This window comes from Colletotrichum karsti (assembly GCF_011947395.1).
Source record: "Colletotrichum karsti strain CkLH20 chromosome Unknown Scaffold29, whole genome shotgun sequence".
In the NCBI taxonomy this organism is placed as follows: Eukaryota; Fungi; Ascomycota; class Sordariomycetes; order Glomerellales; family Glomerellaceae; genus Colletotrichum; species Colletotrichum karsti.
Window position 1 is genome coordinate 571,243 of NW_024065929.1, and position 27,132 is coordinate 598,374.

At 54.3% G+C, this 27,132-nt stretch overlaps 4 protein-coding genes across 4 annotated transcripts; 3 read left to right on the forward strand and 1 right to left on the reverse strand.

Moving 5' to 3' along the window:
- Positions 1 to 1,223: 1,223 nt before the first annotated feature.
- On the forward strand, positions 1,224 to 2,456 carry CkaCkLH20_08684 (uncharacterized protein; the record flags this gene model as incomplete). Its single annotated transcript, XM_038891399.1, has 2 exons — positions 1,224 to 1,515; positions 1,618 to 2,456. 2 exons carry the CDS (start codon positions 1,224 to 1,226, stop codon positions 2,454 to 2,456), a joined length of 1,131 nt encoding a protein of 376 aa, XP_038743411.1.
- Positions 2,457 to 8,960: 6,504 nt separating this feature from the next.
- Positions 8,961 to 10,603, forward strand: CkaCkLH20_08685 (uncharacterized protein; the record flags this gene model as incomplete). Its single annotated transcript, XM_038891400.1, has 4 exons — positions 8,961 to 9,338; positions 9,398 to 9,574; positions 9,668 to 9,916; positions 9,989 to 10,603. The coding sequence occupies 4 exons, from the start codon at positions 8,961 to 8,963 to the stop codon at positions 10,601 to 10,603; spliced, it is 1,419 nt and encodes a 472-aa protein (XP_038743412.1).
- An 807-nt stretch (positions 10,604 to 11,410) lies between these two features.
- CkaCkLH20_08686 (putative RNA recognition domain-containing protein) lies at positions 11,411 to 12,835 on the reverse strand (the record flags this gene model as incomplete). Its single annotated transcript, XM_038891401.1, has 3 exons — positions 11,411 to 11,449; positions 11,530 to 12,493; positions 12,543 to 12,835. 3 exons carry the CDS (start codon positions 12,833 to 12,835, stop codon positions 11,411 to 11,413), a joined length of 1,296 nt encoding a protein of 431 aa, XP_038743413.1.
- A 12,732-nt stretch (positions 12,836 to 25,567) lies between these two features.
- Positions 25,568 to 26,983, forward strand: CkaCkLH20_08687 (uncharacterized protein; the record flags this gene model as incomplete). Its single annotated transcript, XM_038891402.1, has 1 exon — positions 25,568 to 26,983. One exon carries the CDS (start codon positions 25,568 to 25,570, stop codon positions 26,981 to 26,983), a length of 1,416 nt encoding a protein of 471 aa, XP_038743414.1.
- Between the last annotated feature and the right edge of the window lie 149 nt (positions 26,984 to 27,132).

Below are 27,132 nucleotides of genomic sequence, written 5' to 3' on the forward strand. Positions count from 1 at the left end.
AGGTCGCAACGGTAGAGAAGACAACCTGAAACCAGACGCTTTCGCGTGGGGCAGCAGCAGCACCGTAGGGCGAGTCATGGACCCCCTGCCGGCCCTGCGAAAACCCAAAGGTGCCAGGAAATGGGAACTTGGCAGGCCTCTCTCTTTCTTTTACCATTTCCCTTTCCGCATTGACGATGGCTGGCCTTGCTGGGCAAGAAAGAGAGGAACCCACCCACCACCCCATCCCATGTCTGGGGGTGGCCTTGGGACGAGTCAATCGCACGGGTTTGGGCGTGCTGCAGACTTGTCTTGGCTTGCCCTTGACGGGATCCTCTTTTTACCACTTCGAGATGCGCCGTCTGCTCGCGTTCACGACGGCTGGATGTACCTCTCGTATGGGGTTTCGCAGGGGAGGGTACCTTCGCGATCTGGGTCAAGGGGCCTACAGGTGCAAGGCCGGGTCGGCGTGCTGCCGGCGAGATGTTCGTGGGGAGAGGCGACATGGAGAATGGAGCCGGGATTCAGGCTTCTCTCTCTCTGTGTGTGTGTGTGTGTGAAAGTTCTTGGAAGACGTGGGAAAAGAAGGTGAGGGGCGGTCCGTTTGGGATATGTGATCTCTCTTAAGGTCCTGCACCGCCGCCTTTCCTTCGTCTCTTGGAGGGGTTTTCGGACTTTCTTTGCAACTCTTCTCGCTCCTTTTTGTCGGTTTGTCCCGTCTCGTCGTTTGGCTTGTTCTTGCACCTGCTTGCTTCGAACCTGCGGTTGGGATCGTGTTGATTACGTTCCCCTCGGACCAAGAATTCTACGACCTCTTAACCTACAGTATACCGACGAGTCTTGAAGAGAGAGCGGAAGGAAGAAAGGAAACCCATCACACTCTTTACATCATCATCGTCGTCCTTACTTGTTTGTGAGGTAATCTTAATCCTACGGGGGAGGATCGAGAGCCTCTTGCTTGCTTTCTTACATACATACATCACATCGTCGATCGAGTATTGTTTCTTTGCTACCGGAGAAGAGTATCATACATTTTACATACCCCATTCATCATTCTTTTCTTATAATCATCCACTCTCACTTTTATACCCCCCCAACCCGAAAACTACACCGCCGCCGAGCCTCAAATCGTCCATCGAACTTTTCGCAAAGCCATCGAAAGCTCGACAAACACCCAACGATATCAAGAGGCTGGTTCTCTCGAAAGCATTTCACGCAACTCTCAACCACATAAACACACCAAAATGAGATCAACAACATTACTCCTGCTGGCGGCAAGCCTCGCGGCAACGGGCGTCCAGGGCGTCAGGGCCGCCGCGAACTTGTGCTTCTTCCCCGGAGGCGTCCAGGCCCTCGACGTGCCCTGCGACCCCAAGGCCGAGGTCAGCATGTGCTGCGGCAGCGTCAACGCGTGTTTGAGCAACGGGCTGTGTAAGCTCGAGGACACGTCGAATAACACGGGCATCGCCTACGCCAGAGGCACGTGTTCGGATCCGACGTGGCAGAGCCCCGTATGTCCGCAGAATTGCGTGTTGAGTAAGTCTTTCTCTCTTTTTCTTTCTATCTGTCATCGTCTTTGTTTCGTGTTTGAAGATGAGCGTCGTAGGGATTTGGACGGTGAGACTAACATGACGCTAGACCCCGAGACGAGAAAGAACAACTCGGCCTTCGACTTCCGCTTCAACGGCGTGCAGGTATGGCAGTGCGACTCCCAGGGTTTCGGCGTACCGGGCAAGTTCTGCTGCGAATCCGCCGCCGAGAAGACGCGCTGCTGCTCGACACCCGCCGCCGTCTTCGGCCCGCTCATCGCCGCGACGCCCGGCAACGCCCTCGCCGTGCAGACCTTCAACCCCAACGCAAAGTCCACCCCGACCCCCTCGGCCTCCGGCTCCCACCGGTCCGGCGACCCGACCAAGCCGCCCTCGGGCCAGGGCACGCCGGCGCAGACGTCCGTCCCGACGATGACGTCCAAGATCCCCGCGTCGACGCCGGCCGCGAGTGGCGGCGGCAGCACGACGCCTTCCGAGGAGGGACAGACGGCCGGCGGGACGACGCAGGAGAAGCAGGGCCTGGGGACGGTGGCGATGGTGGGCATGGGCGTGGGCGCGAGCGTGGGCGGCGCGTTGCTCGTCGCCGTGGGCGTGATGTGGTGGATGAGGAAGGAGAGGAGGGAGCGCGGGCCGGTGGAGCTCGACGGGAGCAGCGTGCACGGGGGGGACCTGTCGAGGGCCAACTCCGGGCGGATCGCGTACGGGGGGATGAACGTCGGCAACGGCACGGGGACGATCAGCTCGATGGGCACGGGGACGTATGGCGGCGGCACGATGGTCACGATGGGACGGAGGGCGAGCAGTGAGTGGGACGGCAGCCCCGGGGGTATGGGCGGCGCGTATCAGATGGCGGAGATTGATGGCAAGGAGACGCTTGTCGTGTCGGAGCCGAAGGGGCGGAAGAAGAGTTTGTATGAGCTGCCGTAGCGGCTGGTGAGGGTGTAAGGCGGGAGAGTATGATGAGTGAGGGAGGAAAATGGGTGTATAAAAAAGAGATTTGTTGGATGAGATGGGATGTCTGTGGTGGTTGATACCTTCGATTCGGATAGCGGGATTTCATTTCTTATCGTTTTTACTTTTTCTTACTTTCACGCTTGATGAGAATTCACTCTTCTACGAAATTCACAAACAACACTTCTATCAAAATTGGAATCACGTCATTGGGGGTGAGATGATTTGATCTACGCACGGTTGAGATGATCCTGATAGCCACGGACAGCAAACATGTTTCCTCCTCAAGTCAATCAGGATCACGTCACAGACTAAACATCGCTCCTGGTTTGACCATCAGGCGGGCGAGATGGAAGCGAGCACCGGTATCTCGGCACGAACACCACTCGTCAGCCGTCCAGCCGCACTAAAACTGACGGAGCGGCTGGACATCGTCAGACACACATGGAGGGTGTGCCGGCCTTCAGCTTACCAACGCGCTGGATCCGTCCCGGCTAAGCGACCGACCGACCGGATCAGCCATTGAACCACGGAGTCGAGAGCCCGCGGATAAGTGGCCACTCAATCGACGGACACCACGTGCTGCGCCCTGCCAATACTACCGTGGTAGAAGGGGGGAGGGGGTCTGGGTGAATCGGGACAGCCCTCAGCCGCTGCCTCATAATGGGAGGTAATGATCGGCAGGGGCTCTGCGGCTCCTGTGTGCGCTTCGGCTCTCGAGAGGCTTCGGTGTTGCTTACTCAAGTCATGGAGGAATGAATATGCTTCTTCACGGGTAAACGCAGATCATACTCAGCAACGAATACCTACAAAACGACACACGGGATGGGTGGTGGGAGTTTGGCTATGCACGGGTGTTGGGGGCCGGGCATAACAGAGTTTATGTCATCTAAGTGGCGTGCATTAGACGTGAGAAAGAGGGCTTGCGTAGGACATATGTCAGTGTTGACGATATGAAGTGTGTTGTGTGAGTGGGCGACGTCGTGAGTGACTGAACGGACGTCCATCGTGAGCCTTGGACCCCCGGCTCCCATGTCAGACCCTGGTGTAAGGCGAGGCAGGGATGTAGGGGTATTCTGAGGATAGAGTTTGCCGCGACGTCTCATGAGGTATGATTGTCCATGTCTATAACAATATCGGATGACGCGATATAACCCTCCCCCAAGGTAGCTCGCTTTTTTCTGAGTTGTGAACTACCCAATTGGTGCGTTTCTGACAGATTGAGTGTGGGCAGCGGTTTTGCTGGGCATGACGGGATGTGAGGTGAGCTTGGGGTTTGAGAGAGCGTTGGGTCTTATCGGGCGAGTTTACGATCTCATGAGGGGTTTTGGAAGACTTCACGGGGGGAGATGGGGGAGAGTTTGACTTGGCAGGGCGGCCTTTTGACAGTTTTGAAGTTCGGGTGATGGCTGTGATGTGGTGGTGTGCGAGCCGGTTCGGCGGGATGTGCTGCGAGAGACGAGATGAGTGGCGAGAGGTACGGTACTCAGGACGTCCATCTTCTTTTCTCCATACATTTTCCGGAGCATCACGATCCGTCGAGTGTGGAATCTCATCGATCTCAGTCTTGCACAAGACACATCGGATTCGCGACGGTTAAAAGAGTGACGATGATCCTCTGCGGAGTTTCCACCGGTAATTGTGGGCTACGTGAACGGCACATGGAGCACTTCGTGATACAGATTCCCCATCTCCCGCCGAAAGCCGCTACGCTGGGAGCGTGAGGGCCGAGGAGCCGGGTGTACCGTGAGAACCGAGTCCCCTAAGCGACGGCCGCGGCCCCTTGACTATGCCATCCCCGGCAACTCAGACCCGGGATGAGCCCGCTTCGAGAATCCGGGCGGACGGGGATCGGGCTTGCAGGTCCGGACATGTAGTTGTTGTGCTGGGCGGCTGGAGTGCCGGATCATCGAGGACGAGAAATGCGAGAGTGCCGACTGCTCGGGCCACGGGCGGCATGAGGTGGGCAATTTGGGGGCCGATCTTAAGTTTCTTCTTACGCAGATATTGGGGGGAAGGAGGATTTGTGTATTCGTAAGTCGTTCTTGCGTGGTCGTGCCGGGTCCTGCTGGCATTTCTGACGTGTGTCGTTCCCGGGTACGTTTCCGAAAGCTGAGATGATACACTATTTCTGTTAGCCGATGGGGGAGTTCCCGATGGGTTGGTTGGGACTTGGTGCTGTGATCGAGTGAACTGTGTGCTTGTCTTTTCCGATCGACTGTTAGTTGGCGATCTTCTGCTTCTCTTTCGGGAAGACTGCCGAGAATTCTGCTGTTGTTTGGTAGTCTTTCTCAACATGGCGATATCGAGCCCCTGAGATGGGACTCGCAAGAAGTCAAGAGACTCGATGTTTGAATAAGCGGCCTCGGCGGCTTTACTGCAGATATTGGCCGAGATGAGCTTCTACCTTTAGAATGATCGTTTAAACGAAAACGATAGCAAGGCAGAAGTGCTACCTGGTAATAACCCTGAGACCTTGAGATTGCGTGGCGTTGGGAGAGCAGGCGCAAGTGGGTTGCGTTCCTGACTAAAATCAATATCCGACTGATATAATGGCAAAGACCGCGGCGAATTCTCTTAATCGGACCATGTTATAGCAACTCATGGTCTTATTTCTGCCCATTGGATCCGGGGATTGATTAATCGGTTTCGCGAACACGAAAAGCACGGTGGCTTCGAGGCAGAAACAGCCCCCAACGATTAGCTGCATGATGTTAATACGAGCACGTCAGCCCGTTCCTGGAGTCTAAATGTTCCCTGCAGGGCAGAGTCAGTAAGTCACCGGCGAGGCTCGCTGGGAAACTCATGGGTGTGTGGGCTTAGTGTGGGAGTTAAATGGTATAGCGGGATAGGATATGTGATAATATTCCGTGTGGTGACCGGTTCGCGGGGAAATTCTCCGGTGGTTTGTCGAGTTTGTTTAGAATAGTAATCGGATTATCAAGCTGGTGGTATTGTGACTCGTTTGTCTCTATATGTGAAGCGGCTGACGTTTACCTACGTTGGGAACTCCGCGTTGTGTCCGGTGTTCTCTTGCCATATGATGTGTTTGTCGAACTTTGGACTCGTGATTGCGCATACCGCAAGGGCAAAATGTTACGAGTAAAGTCGTTGTATCTCGCAGTGACGTAAGGTCAGCCACTGCCTGGCTAAAACAATTCCAATTCTCTGACTTCCGCATTCTCAAAGGTTCTCTCGCTTCCCCTTATCATCGCAACTCCTACACGACGGAACCCAGGGCATTCAATGACGTCGCCATCTGATAATTCCACCATCTCAACTGTCGGTACAAGTATCAAGAACGTCTCTCTGTATCTATCAGGCTCCTCTCGCTTGCGTGACCTCAGGAGAAGACAGGTGTACGTGGTCTCTGTATCTGCAAGATGGCTCTGGCTGTCAAACTGCCCAGCACAATTCCATGGTCTTGAACTCTCAGAAAAATCTGACTTCTCCCGTTCCACGAGAAAATACGGTGGATTGTAATCTTTGGCTTCAGGAGCTACCTGAATAGTGAGCTCTTTGACCGGCCCGCGGACACGGAAGACGGTAGCTTCAATCGTGGAGGCCATCGCAGGCCCGGCCCAATCAACACGACACGTCACTGATGAGACGTGGTCCTCGACCTCGTCAGCTTTCTCGTTCTCAAAGCACCAGCGATCGACCCAAATCGGTGCGTTGCAGGAAAGCCATGTCCAGGACGGAGCGGATAGTCCCGCAGGTCCTCTCTCGGAACCTGCCCTTAGCCAAGATAGATCCGTGGCAAGAGACATTCGCCGTATTCCCAAGTATGGCTCCTCGCCTGTGAGACTTTTGTAGTAGCTACTAATTCCGGCATACGCTGGCATCCGATCCGAGGCAACAGTGAAGTCTCGGCGGGAGTAGTCTTCGACCCATTTCGACCACATTGCCGTTTGAGGGACTGTTGCCCCGTACTTCACATCAAGTCCATACTCAGAACCAGTCTCTTCGGAAACATGTCCTGACTGCGTTTGGTATGATTGTCTGCATTGCCAGTGCAGTTCAGAATCCAGGCAGTGGAGGACTCTGTGGGACAGGACCTGTTCTTGAAACGTCCATCCTCGCGTGCTCAGATGTGCTCTTCGCCGTTGGGCTTCAGGCTTTAAGGCCTGAACATGTACCATGATGTTTTTCGGCCACCTATTTGGCTTATCCTGGTATTCGAAAGAGAAAGTCCGAGTGTTCTTGCCAGCTCCTCCGGCAGAGTCATGATTGCCGCCGTATCGGGCTCCCTTCTGGAGCGGCGACCGATCCGAGGCAGATTTGACAGCACCATGCTCTTCTGGAAGAAATCCATCTCGACTGTCTTTTCCATCGCTGGCCGCAATAGTAAGAACACTGCCGGCGTAGACGTCGTTCATACGAGATACCTCCACTTGCCACTCATCGGGGTCGTCCTGGACGATACAGAGCGAGTCGATCCATAGGTATGGAATACCCAAAGAACGAGTGACAGTGATGGCATCACGGAAGGTCTTAGGTAGTTGATTCTCCGATATGGCTTCTTCGAAGACTCCTTCCGTGCTTTTTGTTGTCTTGGGCAGTTTGTACTCTCCCCAGCAGTGACTCAGTGTTGCGTATCGTATTCCACCTGGTGTCAGCGCCAAAGTTGCGGTGGCTACGAGTTGGAGGGGCTGCCCATGTCTCACGTCTATAAGTCTCTTCGGCAGGTATCCTCGCGAAGGCTCACATTGCCTATGGAGACCGCATGCGTTTTCGCAGGAATCGAGCCACTCCTTAGCACATTGTAGTCGATCTTCCGTTACGGTCAGGTGCGGTTTAATCCGGCCCAAGGTCCAGAAAGAAGGATGATGATGATCTAGCGAGCAAGGGTTAGTTGTCGACTTTAGAAGATATCAGAGTGAGTCTGAACACACCGGGGTATCTGAGATGATCTTCAATAGAAACTCCAATAACACCCTCAGTGAGATAATGGAAGCTGTGGCGTTCAACCTTCAGCAAAGTTTCCAAAGATGCCCAGCGCATCGCATCCGATGGACTAGAACGCGCCGAGTTTGATAACTGCACTGAAATGGAGAGGTCTTCGTCCGGCTGAAGGTCGCCGAATCGTGACTCAGCCTCAAGAGACCTCGGTTCGAGGAGGAGATCCCAGATGGCAGCGCAAAGCTGGCATGTTCTCGCCGACTCGATCAGATGGCTAGTTTTCGTGTACCAATTGAAAGTTTTGTTATGGCCAAAGTTCGGTATGAGAGACAGAACCATCCCGATGCAGAGATCGCATGGTTTATCTGGCTTTGACTCCATGGCGATAGTGTTTGGGGGCTCTGGCACTGGGAGCTGACGAGAAAGCTGATCCATCGAGATGCTGAATTTGTGTGTGATTGTGACTATCGGAAGCCCGCGGATTCTTGTTATGCCACATGGATGCGCGGATGCGCGATCAACTTTCTTTTTCCTGGGGCGCGGCGCGTCTTTGTTGCAGCAGCTTCGGACTCCGACATCCAACGACGAGCCTTGCTTATGTAGGAGGCCGTCGATCACATGGATGGGCAAACATCCAATCAGAGAGGCAGATTATCTAGTTGAGGCTCACAAACCCGCGTAGATGCTGATGACAGCGGATGAGGAAACCCAACTCAAGATATCACGGGCTCAGTTATCATAGGCCTCAATTGAAGGTTCGCAGCTGTGGAAAACGGATCGAAGATACGCGACTTATTGATTTCGGGGTAAAGGGAATTCATCATCGGTCAGCGATTAGCATTTGTGTATGTAGACTCCGAGTTGCGCGTGCCGGCCAAGATCCGCCAACACACTGATAGCCTCTGGGGGGGTTAAAGATGCAGTGAAAATGAGATCCATCGGGGGGGCACCACATCCTCCCCCAACTGACTGGTACGGTACGTACCTGTCGGACGTATATATCTCACTCGAAACATCAAATGTGGTTGCCGTAGATAGAAATACAGCGAAATACGGTCTACTCAACTGGAAGAAATATGCTTAGACTTTGCATCTCATGGGAGAAACATTGACTCTGTTGCGCAGACACATATCTATGAAGAATCATGGCATCAAAACTGCCAAAGCACGGTTGAATCAATACCTCATAAGCCATTCATCAGAGTTACGCTGCTATGTTGCTGTGAAAGTCGAGAATAACACCAAAGAATGCTGTAAATGCGTACTGTCGTTCAGAATCTTCATACAGGTAGGCAGGTCAGCATCAGAGACAACATCGACGTCTTAAATTGCGACTTCCGAGACACTAGCTTATATCCTCAGGAATGCTATCAGAATAAACATACTCGACCGAGTGTTGTGTATCCCTTTTACATTCCAGCCAAAGCCGAAGCATACGCTACTTCATAAGCAGGGCTGTTCCAATAAACCACAATCTCCGCAGCCCAAACCAGACCCTGTTCATCTTCTGCTTTTCCACTTCTCCCATCCTCCCTTCCGCCCCGTCCCGGATCTCCATCCCCAATCTGTCTCGCCAAGATGGGAGGCGCCTACTGGTCCCAGCCGCCCATGACATACCTCAACTGCGGCGCAATAACAAACACAACCAACCTAGAGCTCGTCTACCGCGGGAGCAACTCGGGCCCCGTCAGCTGCCAGCGGCGCTGCAACGCGCTCCCCCGCAAGTACGCCGTCATCTACGACAACGCCTGCTGGTGCTCGCTGCCGGGGACGGACGTGGCGCTGGCCAACACGCCGCCGCAGGGGGGGATGTCGTGCAACCAGATCACCTGCCAGGAACAGACCCAGGGCGGGCAGCTCCCGTACGCCGAGTTCTGCGGCGGGACGACGTCCGTCGTCCAGGGCAATCAGACGACTACCTACACGATGTATTCCGTGTACAGCTCCACGACGCCGGTCCCGCCGCCGGTGACGACGACGACGACGACGAGCAGGACGTCCACTTCTAGTAGTAGTCTTACCTCGACGACGACGACAACTGGGCCGTCTGCAACGAGTTCGAGCAGTTCGTCGTCGAGCTCTGCTGGAACGTCGACATCGTCGACTTCTACTTCGGGTTTTTCCACAACATCTTCGTCGGATCTCAGAACCACGACTACGTCACCAACGTCAAGTTCAAGTCTTACTACTACGTCTACATCACCGACATCTTCTTTCAATCCTACCACCACGACCACTTCCACTCCAGATCTTACCATGACGTCCACATCGTCGTCTTTTTCTAGTTCCACCGGGACAAGCACCACAACACCGAGTGCTTCAACCTCGGGCACGTCGACATCCACCTCAACCTCCAAAGAACCCGCTTCATCTACTTCGACATCAACGAGTGCGAGCCTGAGCACATCCACTTCATCAGCCAGTTCCGGCCTGGGCACGTCGACATCCACGTCAACTTCGGAGACCACCGCCTCGGAAACATCCGCCTCGTCTACCTCGGCACCCGAGAGCGCTGGTTCAAGCACACCCACGTCGTCTAGCTCAACGTCGGAAAGTAGCAGCTTGAGCACATCCACTTCCGGCAGCCCAACTTCACAAACTCCCAGCCCGGAAACCTCGACTTCAACATCCCCGAGCTCCACCACACCAGAAACGCCCTTCTCCTCCTCCTCCTCCTCCGCCTCGCCAGCAAGCACCGACTCCCCGACCAGCCCAGTACCATCCACAAGACCCTCACTGCCCATGACCCCCTTCTTCCCAAACACATCCTTCACAACACGCTCACCCACCCTCTCCAACCCAACCACCAGCACCACCACTGCGAACCTCTTCTCCTCGCCTCTCTTCTCCCCGCCTCCCACCTCCCTCATCCCCACGACCTCCAGCGGGCTCATCATCACCTCACAAAACGGACCATCAACCACCCTCTCATCAAGCAGCAACTTCCTCACTTCCTCGCCAGGAACCTCCGTCTCCGGATCGCAATCCCAAAACACGCCAGGAACGAGCCGGGTCCCAGGCACATCGACGTCGTCCACGGCCACGGCCGCGACGAGGAGTCCCAGCGCAGCGTCCGCAAGTGCGAGTTTCCTCCCAGGAGAGTTCATCCTGGCGGTGAGCCCCGCGTCGAATGGCCAGACTTTGATCTTCGCCTTTTAGACCAGACGACGTTATTATTTCGTCGCTGTAAATGCACAATCATACATGATAGAAGTTCATAGGAGGGTTGATATAGTCAAGACGGACCATCTTGCACCACACTTCACATAGATGCCTCAGTCAACTGGGAAGGAAACGGAGGGAGTCGACTTCTCAACAATCTTTGATTCTCTATCAGCCGGGGGGGCCCAGAGCCCGCACTACACGCCCACCAACGCCCGTTTGGCTTTTTTCGCCCATCGTGAAAATACATTGGGAGCTCCCGTAACTTTTTATCCGGAACCCGAGAAACCACAAGCCGTGCCTGTACCCGCGCCAGACCACACACAACCCCCCGTGGAGGACAATGACCCCTATTCCGACAACCGCGCAACCAGAGTACCAAGTCCAATACTGTAACACAGGGCCGACAGCCCTCGAACGAAAGAAGGAGGGGGTATTGAAGCGCTGGCGGACTGAAGAACGAACGGACACATGAGCTTGCAAACAGGCTACAGTCACGCGCGCAAAAAGTGTCACAAATACCAAAACACAAGGGCAAGCAAACTGAAAAAAAGAGCTAGGAAATCTCTGTTGGGGCAGGTCCCGTGTGAGTAGACAAATAGAAAAGGCAGCTAGTCAAGAGACAAGCCCGGGAGACCAGAGATAACTATGGCCGTAGCGCAAGCATGTAATAGTCATTCTCGTGACGTCTGACAATCGTGTCCGCTATCCCTATGCCTAAGTCAAAAGTCCAAAGAAATGTGTCACTCGCCCAGGTATCCATCGTGCAGCATAAAAGTTCCAAGGCGGCGGCGGCGAACGAAAACGATGAAAGAAGTTCCGAGAAATAGTAGCAGCAAGTTGATCACGAGTGATCTCGAGTGGCCTTACAGGCGAGCAGTAAGGAGGACGGGTGAGAGGCCACCCTAGAGGCCCATCAGATCATCGCTCTACTGCGCAGAAATTAGCTATGCAAACTCCGTGAATACAATGGCATCCAACATACCTGAGGAGGGGCACCGGGGGGTCCCTGAGGTCCCGGGGGGCCGCCGTGGGGTCCAGGAGCACCGAAGTGAGCAGGGCCGTACGCGCCGGGGCCAGGGGCGGGAGCGAAGTAGTGAGGCGGGGGAGGAGCCGGGCGGTAGGGGGTACCGACACCAGAATTGTTCTGGCTGCGACCCCAGCTCAAGCGGACGCGGGAGTTGCCGATAGGGTATCCCTGCATCTGGTTGATGGCCATCTCGGCAGCGTGGCGGTGGACGAACTGGACGAAACCGCAGCCCTTTCCGGGAGGGATCTTGACGTAGGTGATCTCGCCGAAGCCCTGGAAGAAGCTTCGGAGCTCATCCTCAGTGACGTAGCCAGACAGACCACCGACGAAGACGGTGGTGTTGTTGGGGTCGGTGAACTGGTTCATCTGCTGGTTAGGGGGGTTGTAGGGGGCTCCGTAAGCACCGCCGTACTGAGCAGGAGAAGGGACCCCGTAGAAACCTTGCTGGTGAGGAGGCATGCCGCCGGGAGCCATCATCTGGTTGCCGTGGTGCTGGTAGGGACCGTGGTTGCGGTTCTTGGGAGTGGCAGTCGAGATGCGCATGGGGCGGTTGCCGCAGTAAACTCCCTGCATCTCCACAAGAGCGCGCTGCTGGTCCTGTTCGTCGGTGAAGCGAACGAATCCGTAACCGCGCGACTGTCCCGACATGGCATCGGTCATGATCTTAGCAGACTTGCAAGAAGGGAAGCGCGCCTGGAAGAGGGAAACGAGAACGTATTCGTTGACCTCGGGGCCGAGGTCGCCGACGAAGATCGAGTACTCGGGGCCGCGATCGTCACGTCGGTCGTTGATGCCGCCACCGGAAGCCCAGTTGAGCTTGAAGGCGCGGTTGGAGTTGGGGACGGGAGTTCCGTTGAGGGTGAGAGCCTTGCTGGCAGCCTCGCCAGTAGAGAACTCGACGAAGCAGTATCCGGCATTACTGGCAGAGTTAGCATGATGTTCGCAAGCATCAGTGAGGCTGCACATACCCCGACGTCTTATCGCGGATCACCTTGACGTTGACAGGCTCTCCAGTGGCAGTGAGGAAGACACCCTTAATAAAGTTCTCGTCCATCCAAGGCTCAAGCTCGCCCATCCAGAGAGTGTTCTTATTCGCGTCCTGGGGGATAGCAGCCTGGACGCCACCGGGCATCTCTCCAGAGCCGTTGTTGCCAGGGAAGGGCATGCCGCCAGAGACAGGGGTACCGAATCCGTCGCCGTTGGCGTTGGGGGGAGGGGCACCGTTGCCCTGGGCGGGGTTGTACGAGTTCATGGGGTCCATTTTGCAATGTTGGAAACTAGGCATCGTTAGTCATCTTGCGCGGGTTGAACGTCCGGGAGAGCGTGACCAACCGTTCGTTGATATCGATGGAATGGTAAATCGTAGGAAGTCAAGCAGAATTGTCTTGTTCCTTGGTAATTGTGGGGTTTTGAGAATTGAACAGAACGACCTGTATCCAGACGCAAAACCGAGACTCCGAAAAGCACTTTGTGAAAAGTCGATTCTTTCTTACGCCAGCACGCCCCGTCCAAAACGAAAGATCGAGATGTCTCCGGGTATTCGTGCAAAAAATGCTACAGCCGCCGATTAAGAACAAGGCCCAAGCGATGCTTCGAATTCGACTTTTGGATCTCCAAGACTTGCGCCGAGTACCGGAAATCAAGAGATGCCGTAGCGATAACCTTCACCGAAGATCCAAAGAAATGGGCCAAAGGAAGGATCCGAAATGGGAACCTAGGAGAGCTGTCAGCAAAGTCGCGACCAATTGGACAGTCACAGGTTAGTCGCAGTCGCAGTCGTAATCGCAGCTAGCAAACAAGCTGAACTCGGGAAACTGTGTCCAGTTGTAGCACCAGACGGAGGCCTCAGTGATCGAGTACCCCCGCAACCAGTCGAATCCGTCTGGAATGGACGTGATGGACGGCTTCTTGTTCGCGGCAGCTGAGGTTGCGAACGAAGCTAACCAGCGGAATGTTGGGCATATCCAGCGTTGCCCATGAGTAAGCAGGTGTGACTTCGGAATCTGGCGGAATGTCGATGCCGGGAGTGAGGCTGTGTCGAAATATTGCAGCGGGACGTGTGCTGACACGTCGGCAACAGTGCATCTAGGTGGCCGCTTGTCCTGATCTTCGCGTTCGACTCCGACGAAGGACGTTCCCAAATGCGGTTATCGCAATCCTCCAGCCCAGCTTGTTTTGCGGCGCCGTACTAGGCGTCCATACCCCGCCAGCTTTGTCGGCGAACCATCGATCGTGGCGGATGGTGATAGCTGTCGTGTTGCCAGACACCATGCTTAGCTAAGGGAGGCTTTCGGATAGGTGGCCGGTGGACGTGGGCGACGTGATGCGGCGGATCGTTGGTGGTTGTTTCGTCGCAGAATGCAGGACGAGCGAGTTTTGTCAAGGCATACTTGACGCGTCCGACTTGCCGTCTATCGCGGGAGGTTTGCGAGTTTGTGATGTCGAGGTCGATGTCATGGTCGAATGGCTTCGGCGTTGGTTGGCGATCGACGACCACCCCAAGGATGATCCACGATGGTATAGAGGGGTTGTCGTTCGATGAATTCAGGACCACAATCCCAATTTTCCCATGCCACTATGCGTTGCCTCCTCGATCAATTCCAAGTCAACGGCGTGGAGGGACGTTGGCCGGATGGTTGCCGGAGATGCCGAAGACCGGGACGTCGGAGTCGAGGACAGAATTTGCGACTGCGACGGCGAATTCGATTGCGACTGCGATTGCGGCTGCGCCCGCGACGACATGCGACTGGGGATGATGGGATTGGACAGACAAAGGGAAGACGATTACTTACTTTTGGGCGCCAACAAAAAGACTCTTCTTTCCGGATAACGAGGAGAAAAATGTCGTGCGACTCGTAAGGAGGGGGAAGGGTGGAAGAGGGGGGAATGATTACAGAAGAGTAATTTTCTCTTGTGAAGATTTTTAGAGGGGGGTTAAACGACGAGGGAGGAACCTGACAAGGAACTTGCGCGCAGAGATTTTTTTTTTCTCGTTCGGGTACCTGTGAGGGCCGGGTGGACGTGGATCTCGCTCTGTCGAGTGGTGACGTGAGGTCAGGTCGGGGCCGGGAAACAAGCAGCGCGGTAGAGGCACGACTTTAGCAACCAAGACAATCGCTGAAAAGGATGCTTCGTTTTTTTTTTCCGATACCCTTGCAAAAACCGCAACGCAACGCAGGCAGAGCAGCAATCGAGAGCAGAGCAGAGAAGACGCGCAGACGACGACGATGATGACAGACAGACGAAGAGGGCAGAGAGGTGCAACTCTAAAAAGAAAAAAAAGGGGAAGAAAAACGAGAAGAGCAATGTGGGAATGGATGCGGGAGAGGGCAAGTGTAAGAGTAAGGCAGAAGAGGCAGAGAAAGCGGGAAAAGAGGGAGGGAAAGCAAGAGAATTCTAAAGACCGGGGGGTTCTTGCTCTTGCGATGGGCCGGCTTACAGTGGGTGAGAGGAGAGTGCCTTCCTGCGTACAATGTCTGTCCAGGGAAAGGGAAGGCGCGACCTAAACTTTAGGGGGGGCGTGTGAGTTTTGGCGTGAGGTGGTGTGTGTGTGTGTGTGGTGTGTGAGTCTGTGATGTGGAGGGCAGGTAGGTACCTTGCCTTTTCGAGGGTATTCGTAGTTCGGTCTTGCCTCCTCAGCTGTCTAGCTGTCAAAGTCAGGCAGGTTCCATTTGAATGCTCCTTCCGACTCACATACTAATCGTTAAAAGCAGGAAGTAGGTAAAATAAAGGCAGGTGCATCTTTGGGAAGTCCTTCCCTTCTCTCAGGTCCTCGGGAAGGTGACGACCTTGTGATGCCTTCCTCACAGAGCCTCGAAGTGGGGCCTCACAGGTGCCTTACGTACTTTATTCTTCCGGTCAAGACTCGAGACGCAGCTTACCAGCTAGACATATCTAGCGCGCAGACGGAGGAGCAGCATCCAAGGAATATGCATAGAAAGAACCAGTCGAAGCAGGAAAACGATCATTGGAATGAGTGGATTTTTGCCGGACAAGATGCCGTGCGCTGCGCTGCATCCACTGGACGTAGGTACTGAAGTATCGTCTGAGCGAAGCAGTGGACTGTGGCTGCGCGCCGCGAATGGAAGAAACGAAACCAAACCGAACGACGCCCGCCACCGCCGGCTGAAGCGACGAACGGCCTCGTCTCTAAAATCTGGCGCGGCTGGCTGAGTGCTTCAGGTATGTGCGCGAGAACATCTGAGGCCTCTCTTATTTTTTGTCAAGTCCCTTGCTCCAGAAATTCCAATGTTCAACGCCTGCTTCCATTATATTTGTCCAGGACATTTCCAACCTGAGATGGATAAGGTACCTGAGTTCAGATAAGAAGGTGTGTGTGTACCTCGAGCTTCACGATGCGAGGCAGGACCATACCTCCCTTGAAAGGTTCCTGGTACTTCGTGCCTGCCGCACATGCCCTTCCGGCCTGCCAGGTGACTGCTGCTTGGAAACGGCAGGCAAAGTCAGGAATGAAGGCAGGAAGGGAAGAAATCACCTCCTTCCCTAATTCCCCTTCTTGACATTCTTCTCCCCAAGGTAGAAGTCAATGAATGCCCTTCAAATACTTCGTACCGTCTTGATTGCATCGAAATAACTGCAATTGGTGCACCAGCGAATGATAGCTCCTGTCTGCAGAGCGCGCTCGGCATGGAGCTGCCCTGGCAGGCATCTGGGCTGGCATCCCGGCAGGTTTCCTCGCGTCCCCCGTCTGCCTGAAAACCTTGTTGTTTTCCGCTGGCTCCAGCTCCATCCGGTGCTCCATCACGCCCAGCTCTCTCCACAGATGGCGATGCAGCCATCGACTATCACGGCCCAGCCTCTTGGAGTTCCGAGTCCCTAGCCCGATGATCCCGCCATCACCACATCCAAGAACGGACGGGTGAGGTGAGGTGCTGTCCTGTCGTGCCTCCCGACGAATCTCCCGCCTTTCTTGCAGCAGCCCAAGATGACGGCCGGGTACCTTAAAGGTAGGGCAATCCTCCGGGCAGATCATACGGGGGCGGCAAGACACGCTAACCCGAAAGCGCTCTTCGTTTTATGTTCACCCCCGTCGAGTCGGCCTGAGCTCGAGGGGTGGCTTCAGCGGAAAGCCCGGTACGTACCGATCTGGACGCGAAATGGCGTCACGGAAGGAGAGGGGGAAGGGGCGTGCCAATTGAGGAGGGGCTCTCTGCCTGCAGGAGGGAGTAGCCCTATCACAGCAAATGATCCTCCTGCCATTGCCCGAAAATACCATCAGACTGGCTCTCTCTCACTGCCTGCCGTGCGCGCCTGCACTTACAATGCGCAACCGACAATTCGAGGTCAGCATTTGATGCCGCGCTGTCTTTCCGACAATGCATTGACTTCTCCGTTTGCACCCATTATCTTAGGTACCTACCGCTTGTTTCGACAAGCAGTCTTCTCCGCACAACGGCTACGTCGTTCAACCATTTCTCATGAGGTCCCTCAACCTCAACACCTGCAACCTTTTGCCGCCTCTCACGATCTTCCTCTCCCCTGATCTACGCCTACGCCTACGCATACGGCGCTTGCTTTTCCATCAGACGACACGGGAATCCCTTCGCTACCCTCGCCGCATCCAGACGGCCCTGCTGCCATCGTCGACCCGGCAATCCCCGCTCTCTGGGAATGCATCCCTTTTTGCGCCCATCAGTCCACTCCAGATGCTGCCCGTCGATCGGGTCCTTCCCGCTCGCATGTCTCTCCCTAATCAACCACGCACTGCTGGAAGAGCACGAGAAAGATGGGATGGCGGCGTGCCAGTCGCAGAAGGGCAACTCGTGTTTGAGACATGACCTCCTCTCATTTCTTTTCTTTTTTTTCCCCAACCGCCGACCTCCCCCACGCGAACCCCTCGTGGACTTGAAAATATCCTCGCCCGAGCTCCTTTTCCGCCTTCAACTGGCCTCTGCTTCTCTACCGATGCAGTCCTCTCGCCAGCTGGACCCGGCAAAGGCAAGTGAAGGGTCACCCGTGTGACATGTCGTGCTATTAACCTTTGCTGCAGCTGCTATCAAACGTGCCTCGCTAGCCGATTGATTGTGCGCGCACCGCGTTTCGAAACACCCCAACAGCGTCAACCCATTTCGCCCAAGTCATGTCATGAACACTGCTCTCACGGTCCGGCTGTTGTTTGCGGCCTGCCTACTACTGCCATCAACATGTGCTGCAACTGCCGGATATCTTGCCTTCGAGTCGTGGATACACGTCGACTGGTGGTACTTCTCGACTCCAGCAAGTCGTCACCGATATACCCGCGGCTACGTGTCACTGACCGACCTCCTTGGACTTTGTGGACATCGGACCTCAGCTCCGTGCCTTCACTTCCCTGCGCCGCCCAATACCGACGAACCCGGAGCCGGTTGACGGTGTCTCCCCGACGACCAAACCCTGACCACGGAAAAGACACGTCAAATTTTTCGTCTTCTCCCCTCGGAAAGTCATGGCTTCCTTGCCCAACAAGAACCCTGGGACCAGCAAATGGACCATAACGACGTCGACATTGACTCTCCTAGTCCGTCGCTCAACAGGCCACCCCTGATTCGCGGGTAACGTTGGCAGCGCCATCGGTCATGTACATTTTCGACTGCTCCCTTTGACACTCCGAAGGAAGTCCTGGTTCGCTCTCCTGATAACCCTGGCTACCAGGGCTGAATAGCGTCGGTCCCTCCATTACGAGCGTAGCCAAAGTGTTTTCGCGTCGCCATGACACGCTCTCCCTTCGGCAGTCAGGAACGCGTTAATTACACGGCAGCGGTCCGGAGTCCTGAGCACGGTCAGCACCTCAGCACCACACCGGAGGCTCGGGATTCAACTCGCGTGCCGGTTGCGTTGCCTTTTCCCTGTCGGCTCGACGCCCGAGTGGTGCCCAGGCGGTGATCCTCTAACTCAACTGAGTGCAGGCGCGCCAAAGCAATTCTGCCATTCGGCGGCAAATCGACCCAGCCCGGAAGATCATAGGCAACTCTTTCATGTCTAAGATGATGAGTCGGGTGCGAAGCATCATCTTCTCTGCCTCTGATATCGAAATGACGGGAGACTCAGGTGTTGCGAACGAGTCGCATAAGACGGGATCCGTCGCGCTTGCACTCCCAGACGTTGGTAATGCTTTACTTTCAGAAATGAAATCATCAGACGGGGGTGGAGGGGCGTGGCCGCAGAAAGGAGAATTCCCACTGCAACCGTGGATCGAGGTGTGGGAAGAATCAGATCTATGATCCTTCTCCCTTTCTTCTAACTGGCCACCAAACTCGCCCACCATCTCCGGCTGGCCTCACCTCACCAAAAGAGGCCCTGAACTTTCAGTTGACGATACGGAGCTGAGATTTGAACAACCCCCTTCCAGTTGTCTTCATTCCAACCGCAGCCAATCATCATATGCGGTCGCTCAGACCTTGACCAAGAATGCCCTCAGATGTTACTCGGCAACTTGGCGATTCGGTTTCTTGCGTTTTACTTCAGTATTTTGGCCTTGAAACTCTCATCAACCAAGTCCTTTCGTCCTAGCAATTACGCGGACTCGAAGTTTACGCAATCGCCTATCTGACTTGAAAGCTTACCCGCTCATTGAATGATTGTTGGGCTGTCATCGTGGACGGCAGATGCTCATCTCTCCATGTCACGGCCTATTGGAGACAATAGCATCACGGACATGCACCTCGGAACCACAGTTATTCGGAGCCCGGAACGCTACCAGGAGGCCTATGTACATCATGTCTACCAAGTACATTAGCCTCGATACTAGCCCCAGCATTTGGCGGGCGTTGTCTGGCTCTCTTCTCTGTCCTCGAGACTGACTTGTGCGTTCTCAGCATCTTTTCGTGCTAGCATGGTTCGGCTTGTCTCAACCGCATGTCGTCACAACGAATCACTGAGGATCTTTTGCAATTCCACAAAGCCCGCGAATGCGCGTCTTCCTTGATCCAGAGCGTGTGTTGCAGCACTGTACCCCCGACGGTACGTTCGCTTACTGGTACGTGGTGGGTTGGACCACATCTTGGGCCGTGGTTCAGCTGCTTACCGGTACACAAGCAAGAATTTGATGGGACCGCAAAAGGCTTCGAGAAGCCGTCTTCGCGGACACGCGGCCTTACCGTAAGCTGTCGTCCGATAACGAGGGTTGCAGCGGCCTGGCATGAGGCAATTTCCATCCCTTTCAATTTATCCCTCCTGAAGCGTTCCCGTCCTCTCGCAATTCTTAAGGTCCACCCAAAATCTTGGATACCTGCTTCTAGCGACATGGCCGTATCTTGAAATATCGAGACGACACTCCGGGGAAAGGGCCACGTTGATCGACGACATCCCTGCCCACTGGACCTGAGCCGGACGGAATCGTCATTCAACGACCGCCTGCACGCGTCTCCAGCGTCCCGTCCGTCCGCGGCAAAATCTGACAGGTTTCGTCGGCCTTTGTCTTCTGAAGCCCGGGTGCGTGCACTGCGGCCCTGACTCGGCGAATGAAACCTTTACGTGGAAGCTCGTCAAGGTTACATACTTCGACAGCACCACCATAATAACCGCAGAGTTTGACACTCCAATTCGCATGCTATGGCAAATCCGTCGTCTGGGCGAACTGCAACCTTACCTTTTTGGTATTTAGACGCAGCAAGGACGTGACTGGCGTCGGGTGTACATGCAGCGACCGCAAAGTCCGCCCTTGACTCGCGTCTCCGGTTCTCAGGCGAAACCCAGTCGTACTTTGCTTTTTTATTCCCTCGCCAGGGTCCATTTGGTGCCCGCGTTGCTTCCGGAATTGTCAGCTTGCACTCTCGACGGCAATCCGAGGGACGGTGAAGCTCAATATATCAACTTCACATTGACAATTGCGCGTCAATCTGGTCCAGGTTCGCTCTCGGCAGAACATGGAAACCAACATTCTCTATCTTCTGTGTGAGCTGCAGCAAGTATTACGGGGCGTCGGACTATCATGATCAGATGCTCGCCGATATGCCATATCTGTTGAATACTTTGGCTGCGACTTGAAATTGTCGATCCGGTCTCCAACATGAGCTTGTCTCCAACCAAGTCTTGTCGATGACCAATCCGAAGCTCTGGTTGGACGTGGACCACCATCCATGTTCTTCCGCTATCCCCGGCAACGACAAGGAGGCCCGAACGTCAGCCGTCCACCCGGGGAAGCTTGTTGGCGTCTGGCCTCTACGGCAAGTCTTCCAAGGCGGTTAGAAAGTGTTCCGTTTTGGATGATGGTGAGTCGGGTAGCTGAACCTTAATTAAGAGTTTTAGCCAACCGCCACCTGTAGTGTTGGCGCGCAGGTTGAAGTTCTTGTGTACATGATCGGATTGTCATGTGAAGCTGAGTAGAGGCGAGGGGTCGTGGTGAGATCAACCGCAAGCTTGACTTCTGTCAACTCCTTCGAGTTGACCGCACTCACACGTACTGGAAGGGTCATCGCTGCGGCGCCGCAGTCGCGCGAGTCGACGAATTTCGGCCGACGTCGGATGGTCTTAGTGAGCGGTGAGGTTGCATCCTCCGCGAACGCCTCCGAGAGGCAATAGCGTCGCCGCGCTTACGGATATTGGTCTCCGGCTATTCAACGCGAACCACAGCCGACGCTGCGACTTTCCTCTTCTGACGGAGCCTCAGCATCAACGAGGTTGAGTATGTCTTCCGGATACAACTGTGTTGTCGAGGCGCACGCGTGCTATGCATGTGATATCAATCTCCGAGGGAGGCCTGAAATGTCCTTTTTTATATGCCGCGTCAAAGTCAATCGACACGTTGGCCAGGTTTGACGTTCCATTCCTGGTGGGGTTTCGGGGTGACGATATGCGAGTTTGATATAGTTCGTCGCGAAGACGGTCCGACGAGCGAGCTGGACGGCACATTGCTCGACTCTTTCAGCTGGTGCTGTGGTGAATTTGGCACGATTCCGTTGCCTCGTTTGGGGCGAAGTTGGAGGATTTTGATGGTGTGTGTGAGTGGATAGTCAACAACAAAAAGATTGGACTGGCCCGGGAGTTTGGATAGAAAACCACGGAGCGACTTGAACGTTAACCCATTGGTGGTTGGGAGAGAGACCTGACTAGGGAGGAAAGTGTGTTGTTAGACGCCGGGCTGGGTAGTTAGAAGCTGGACGAACGGATGTTGGGCCCTTTTTTTCTCTCTCTTTCCGTCTCATGTGTGTTTGCAGTCGAAGGTTCGAGGGGAAGCGGGTGGGTTGGTTGGTTTGTTTCGTCTGAAGAGGGTGTGCTGAAGTTGGTCTGCCTTCGTCGGGGAGACGTCGGGGTCTTTTCTTGTGAGGGTGGAAGGAAGACCTGGGTTTTGGTGGTTTGCGAGGGTGGGAGTGAAGGAAGGTTGTTTGAGTCGTGGAAGGGTTGGCTACGTCACTGGGGATGAGGACCGTAAGGTTGTTGGTTGTTGAGTGTTTGCTCGTGACTGATCCCGTGATGATGATGTTCTGGGTTGCTTGATGGAACTGATAATGGTTCAAAGGTGATGTGTAGCGGTGGGTTGTGGGGAGAATCAGGCTGGTTTTGCGGCTTGGCCGTCGATGTGTGGGGTATGCTGGATGTACGAGGAGATGAGAGTTAAGACTTCGTCGATGGCTTCCGATGTTGGACGTAGTTCGAAGCGCCGACTCGGGAGTCTTGGAAACCACCTCTTCCCGCCCAGTCCGGGGAGCAACGTCACGAGGACGTATCTGTATACGCATGATTCTGTCGGCGGTTTCAAGTCCAACAGCAACAGTGTCGTTGCCGGTAATTTGTCATTGGGTTCTCTCAACTCTCATGGACTTGCTTCTGTAGGGACCGTACGAAGGCGTTGCTTTTCAAGTTGTGTCTTATGTCTCGTGAGTCGTCAAGTCCTGGAGTATTGCTGCGGGATAGACGAAGGATAGAAACGATGTCGGGAGGGGGCAGCTGGATCACGATTGTGTTAATGTTTAGGTAAGTGGTTGGCAGGAACATGTATGCAAATTCTTGAGTGTCTCGCCTGGAGGCGGATACTTCACATTCATAGACGATTGTCGCTACGGCTAAACTTGGGGTTTCCTATGTGGCGATGGCGGGGGACGTCTTTTTATACTCGAATGGTCGACTCCCTACGATCATGTGGATATACCGTTTCAACACGAAGCTAGCTTTTCAGTTGGAACGCAATGCTAGCTCAGTATGTCGGAAGGTTGAAGAGGACGGAACTTCTCGTGTCATTCATGAGTATGATGTATCCGGATTGTATTTAAGAGACGAGCCGGCTTCGACGATTCATATGGCCCAGCCCAAAGTGAAGCTTGTACTTCTGCAAGGATTTCAGGCGCTGCTATTCCGTGCCGGCTTTGTTGTGATGGTTTCCCTGTTACCTGACAACCCAGGTATATCAACGCCGTCATCATGTTTGGTCTTCGTCGTTCATACGCTTGTGGGGTATTGCTTTCTGATATACTAAGGATATCAAGGATGCTGGGGGCAAGTGATGGGATTGTGGGGGTTTTGAGGAAGATAGGAAGTGGAAGCACCGTGGCAGTATGGTAGTTTCGCCGTTACATTGCGAGATCTTGACACCGAGACCGATTATTTGTGACAACCCCTTTTGCCCCTGGAACACTAAAGACACGAAGAATCGTTTGTTTCGTGACGATCCAAACTGTGCTGGGGTGCCTTTTCTTATACTCGAATGGCTCGGTCTATCGCTTGAATACGTCAGTTGATGGTTTCGAGCGGTCGGTTAGTTGCGTCCAAGATGACGCTGTCATTGTCAAATTCTGGGAACACGTACACTTTGAGAGCTTCTCGAATGTCAGTAGATGGCAATAGCTCTTACATGTAGGTAGGCATTGCATGTTACAATACAACTGGATCTGATACGCAGCCGGTAACACATCTCTCGAATTTAAGGACGTAGGTCATCTCGAAAAGATAGTTAATGGCTCTTTGAAGCTACTAACAGTAATTCCTACCAAGACCAGGTGGTTAGCGAGGTACTCGGCTTCACCGAAACTGGACACAAGTTCTTGCGGAGTTGAATCGAGCTAGCGAGGGTTCGTTTGAACAGAATTTATTGACGCAGAACACATAGCTTCTAAGAGAGGTTGTCCCTCGGTTTCTTCTAGTGTGTATTCGAAGCGCAATACTCCAAGCCAGAAACGGGTCTTCATTTGTCTATTTCTTTAGTCTGACATCAGTCGAAATGGCTATCTTTCAGTCTGGCACTGTTGGCGTGTCCATAAGAGAAGATTGCGCAGCAAGTGGCTTCTATGTCGCACAGTCCAACAGCGGAGTTCATTTCGATGTTTAGTTGAGGCTTTGAACGCCAAATATATAGCTAAGACGATGTACGAGTTGTGTATCTGGACGACGGTGATGATGCCCATCAACCGAAATGGAATGTGGTATGCAGGTCATATAATTCTGCTGAGATCCGTGTCTTCAGCTAAATTGCATCGATGCTATCTTTTCAAGGCCACACTCATACTCGTGACCGAACTTCCCGTACTTGTATTGCTAGCTTGGTCTCATCTTCAGGAAAAAACACAGCTTTTCTGCTGGATCACTCATCGGACGATCATGGTGAACATACAAGAGCGCTTCTATCACATGGCCTTGTTCAAGCCTACTGCCAAGACCTTCACGAGAGCTAGGAGTCTGATGCTCAAATCGGTCCGGCTTGCACGAGGAACCCAGATCAGCGGTCGAAGGCCGGGGACCTCTCAGGTGAGTCGGGGAATCTCAAAATCGTCTCGTCATTTCGTAGCCAGCCAATTCGTCGAACGATGTCTCTCCCGTTGCACAACAAAAGGCAGATCGTGAAAGAATCTCACAGTTGCCAGGTCACCGCAGTCAAGCGGAAGATGCGTCCACCTGATATCGGTCCGAAGCATAGACTGCGAAGTGTGAGAACCGCCGATGAAGAAGGCTACGGAGAATAAAAGATCTGATACGGCAGTCTGCAAAGCCGGAGCGGCGGAGCCGTCATTTGTTGAAGACAAAACTTGGCCCTGGGCAGAACGCTCCAGAGCTCCACGGGGTATCCCGCTCTTCGTCCGAGCCAGACGCCAAAAGGCCTGTGTGGCGCGTGTTTACCTGCATCCGTGAGCTTATCATGGAAGCTTGGACCGTAGGTTGCTGGGACAGATTCGGATGATGGAATTTAAGGAATACAATGAAACAAGGGTTGTCCATGAAGAACATCGTGTAAACAATGTGTGAATGGTCCTCTATAAGAAGATTTCCGAGACTTTCGGACAAGAAAGTGGTAATGGTTATGCCGACATACTTCCATGACGCAGATTCTGTTTCTCGAATGTCGAACCACAAATTTGGGCTGTTAATGAAAGTTGCGGCTGGCGGCCGGTTGTGGCGCCACGGGTCAAGCTTAAATTTCATCAAAGAACTGCTATAGCAGAGCACTCGAACAGAACAAAGACAGTCAGTCTCTGATATTCAACGTCAGACCGACGATGAGGCTTTCTAAACGGAGAACCATCCGAGAGCGGCACCCTGGACGGGGCCTGGACGGGAATCTTATCGGCCACGCGCTAGGCTTCCAACGTTTCCTCTTACAGTAACACCAACAACCACTACCGAACTCTATGACCAACACGACATGCAATAACACCGAAAATATCACACACTCACCCAGTCGCCCGCCCGAGAAGCCCGGTCCTTGGAGCTTTTAGCTCATAGATCTTCAAGTCTACCGTGGGAAGCTTGTCCACAACGCCCTAACCTATTTCCGTGAGAGCTTGCTAGGCTGCGGAGGACCGCGGGATGGCTTCGAATGCCGATGTCCCGGACACGTTCATGGCGCACGGCAACGGTTTTCTTTCCCACCTAAACATCAAATCCTTCGTTTTGCCTTCAATTTGAAAGGATATAAGCTTAGCAGTGCTCCATCTTCATGAGAGAAATCCTTCATCCACCTCACAAGCTTCATCACAAGACTCACTCTCTTTCCAAAGCCACAACTTTCGTTCTTTTCTAACTACTCAGTCATCTCATATCAAGAGCTACTTTCATTACTCACATAAACATGCGTTCTACCATCCAGCAAGCCGCGCTCGCCGCGCTCCTCCTTCAGTCGGCCGACGCCGCCCCGGCCGGTCTTCTCGATGCCCTCGGCGGTGTCACTAACCTTCTTCTTCCGGCCAACTATGTTCAATCTCTTACCGGCGTCCTGGGAGCTACAACCGCAAACGGCGCTGGCGTTCTCAATGCCAACGACCTCCAAACGAAGCTTGGATCTATTTGGAACTCGAAGCAGGCAGGATCCAACAGCGACTTTTACGGCAACGTCCAGAAGCAAATCGGCCAGGGAATCGTCCCCTCTGGTCTCCTCTCTGGCTTTCAGGGTCTCCTCGGTGGAGGCGGCCTCCTCGGCCTCGGCAGCGTAGACTTGGCCAACGTCGCTGGCAAGCTCATTGCTCCCATCAACCCCATCGACTCGACCAACAACAACAACCCTCTCAACCCCGCCAAGCCCATCTACCCGAAGAAGGATGCGGCCGACGCGCCTTACACCCTTTCCGAGCAACAGCTCCGCCAGGCAATCTACATTCCCAAGACATTCACCTACGGCCAAAAGCCGCCCGTCATCTTCGTCCCGGGTACGGGCGTCTACGGAGGCGAGGCCTTTAGCCCCAACCTTCTCAAGCTCCTCACCAACGTCCCCTACGCCGACCCCGTCTGGCTCAACATCCCCGGTGCCCTGCTCGGCGACGCCCAGGTTAACTCCGAGTACGTCGCCTATGCCATTAACTACATCAACGGCATCACCAGCAAGAACTCGAGCATCATCAGCTGGTCCCAGGGTGGTCTCGACACCCAGTGGGCCTTCACCTTCTGGCCGTCCACCCGCAGCGTCGTGTCCAACTTCCTCCCCGTCTCCCCCGACTTCCACGGAACCGTCCTTGCCAACGTGCTCTGCCTGTCTCCCGGATCCGGTGCCCTCAACGCCCCCTGCGACCCTTCCGTCATCCAGCAGGAGTACACCTCCCTCTTCGTCAAGACTCTGAGAGCCAAGGGCGGAGCCGACGCCTACGTCCCCACCACCACTTTCTACTCTGCTCTCTTTGACGAGGTTGTCGAGCCTCAGCAGGGCACCGCTGCTTCCGCCTACCTGAACGATGCTCGCCGCGTCGGAGTTACGAACATCGAGGTCCAGCAAGTCTGCGCCGGTCGCCCTGCCGGCAGCGTCTACGGCCATGCGACGATGCTGTTCAACCCCCTCACGGCGGCCCTGATCAAGGATGCGCTGGTGAACCAGGGACCCGCCCAGGTTAGCAGGATCAACTTCAACGACGTCTGCAAGAACTACATTGCCCCTGGTCTGACGCTCGAGGACGGTGTTGCCACTGCCGGCACGATTGTTGCTGCCGGTATTCGTCTGCTGGCTTACGTCCCCAAGCTTCTTGCCGAGCCTCGCCTTATGGCTTACGCTCTGGCTTAAGCTGAGAGGGAGATGCACCATTCGATGAGTTAGAAGATGTGTGGTCAGGAGTATGATGCAAGGGTGTGCGATGGATGGTGGGAGATGAGCAAGCAGGAAACGTTTGAGCGAATCTGAGTGAAATATAATCCTTGCCTTTTGTAGGCGTA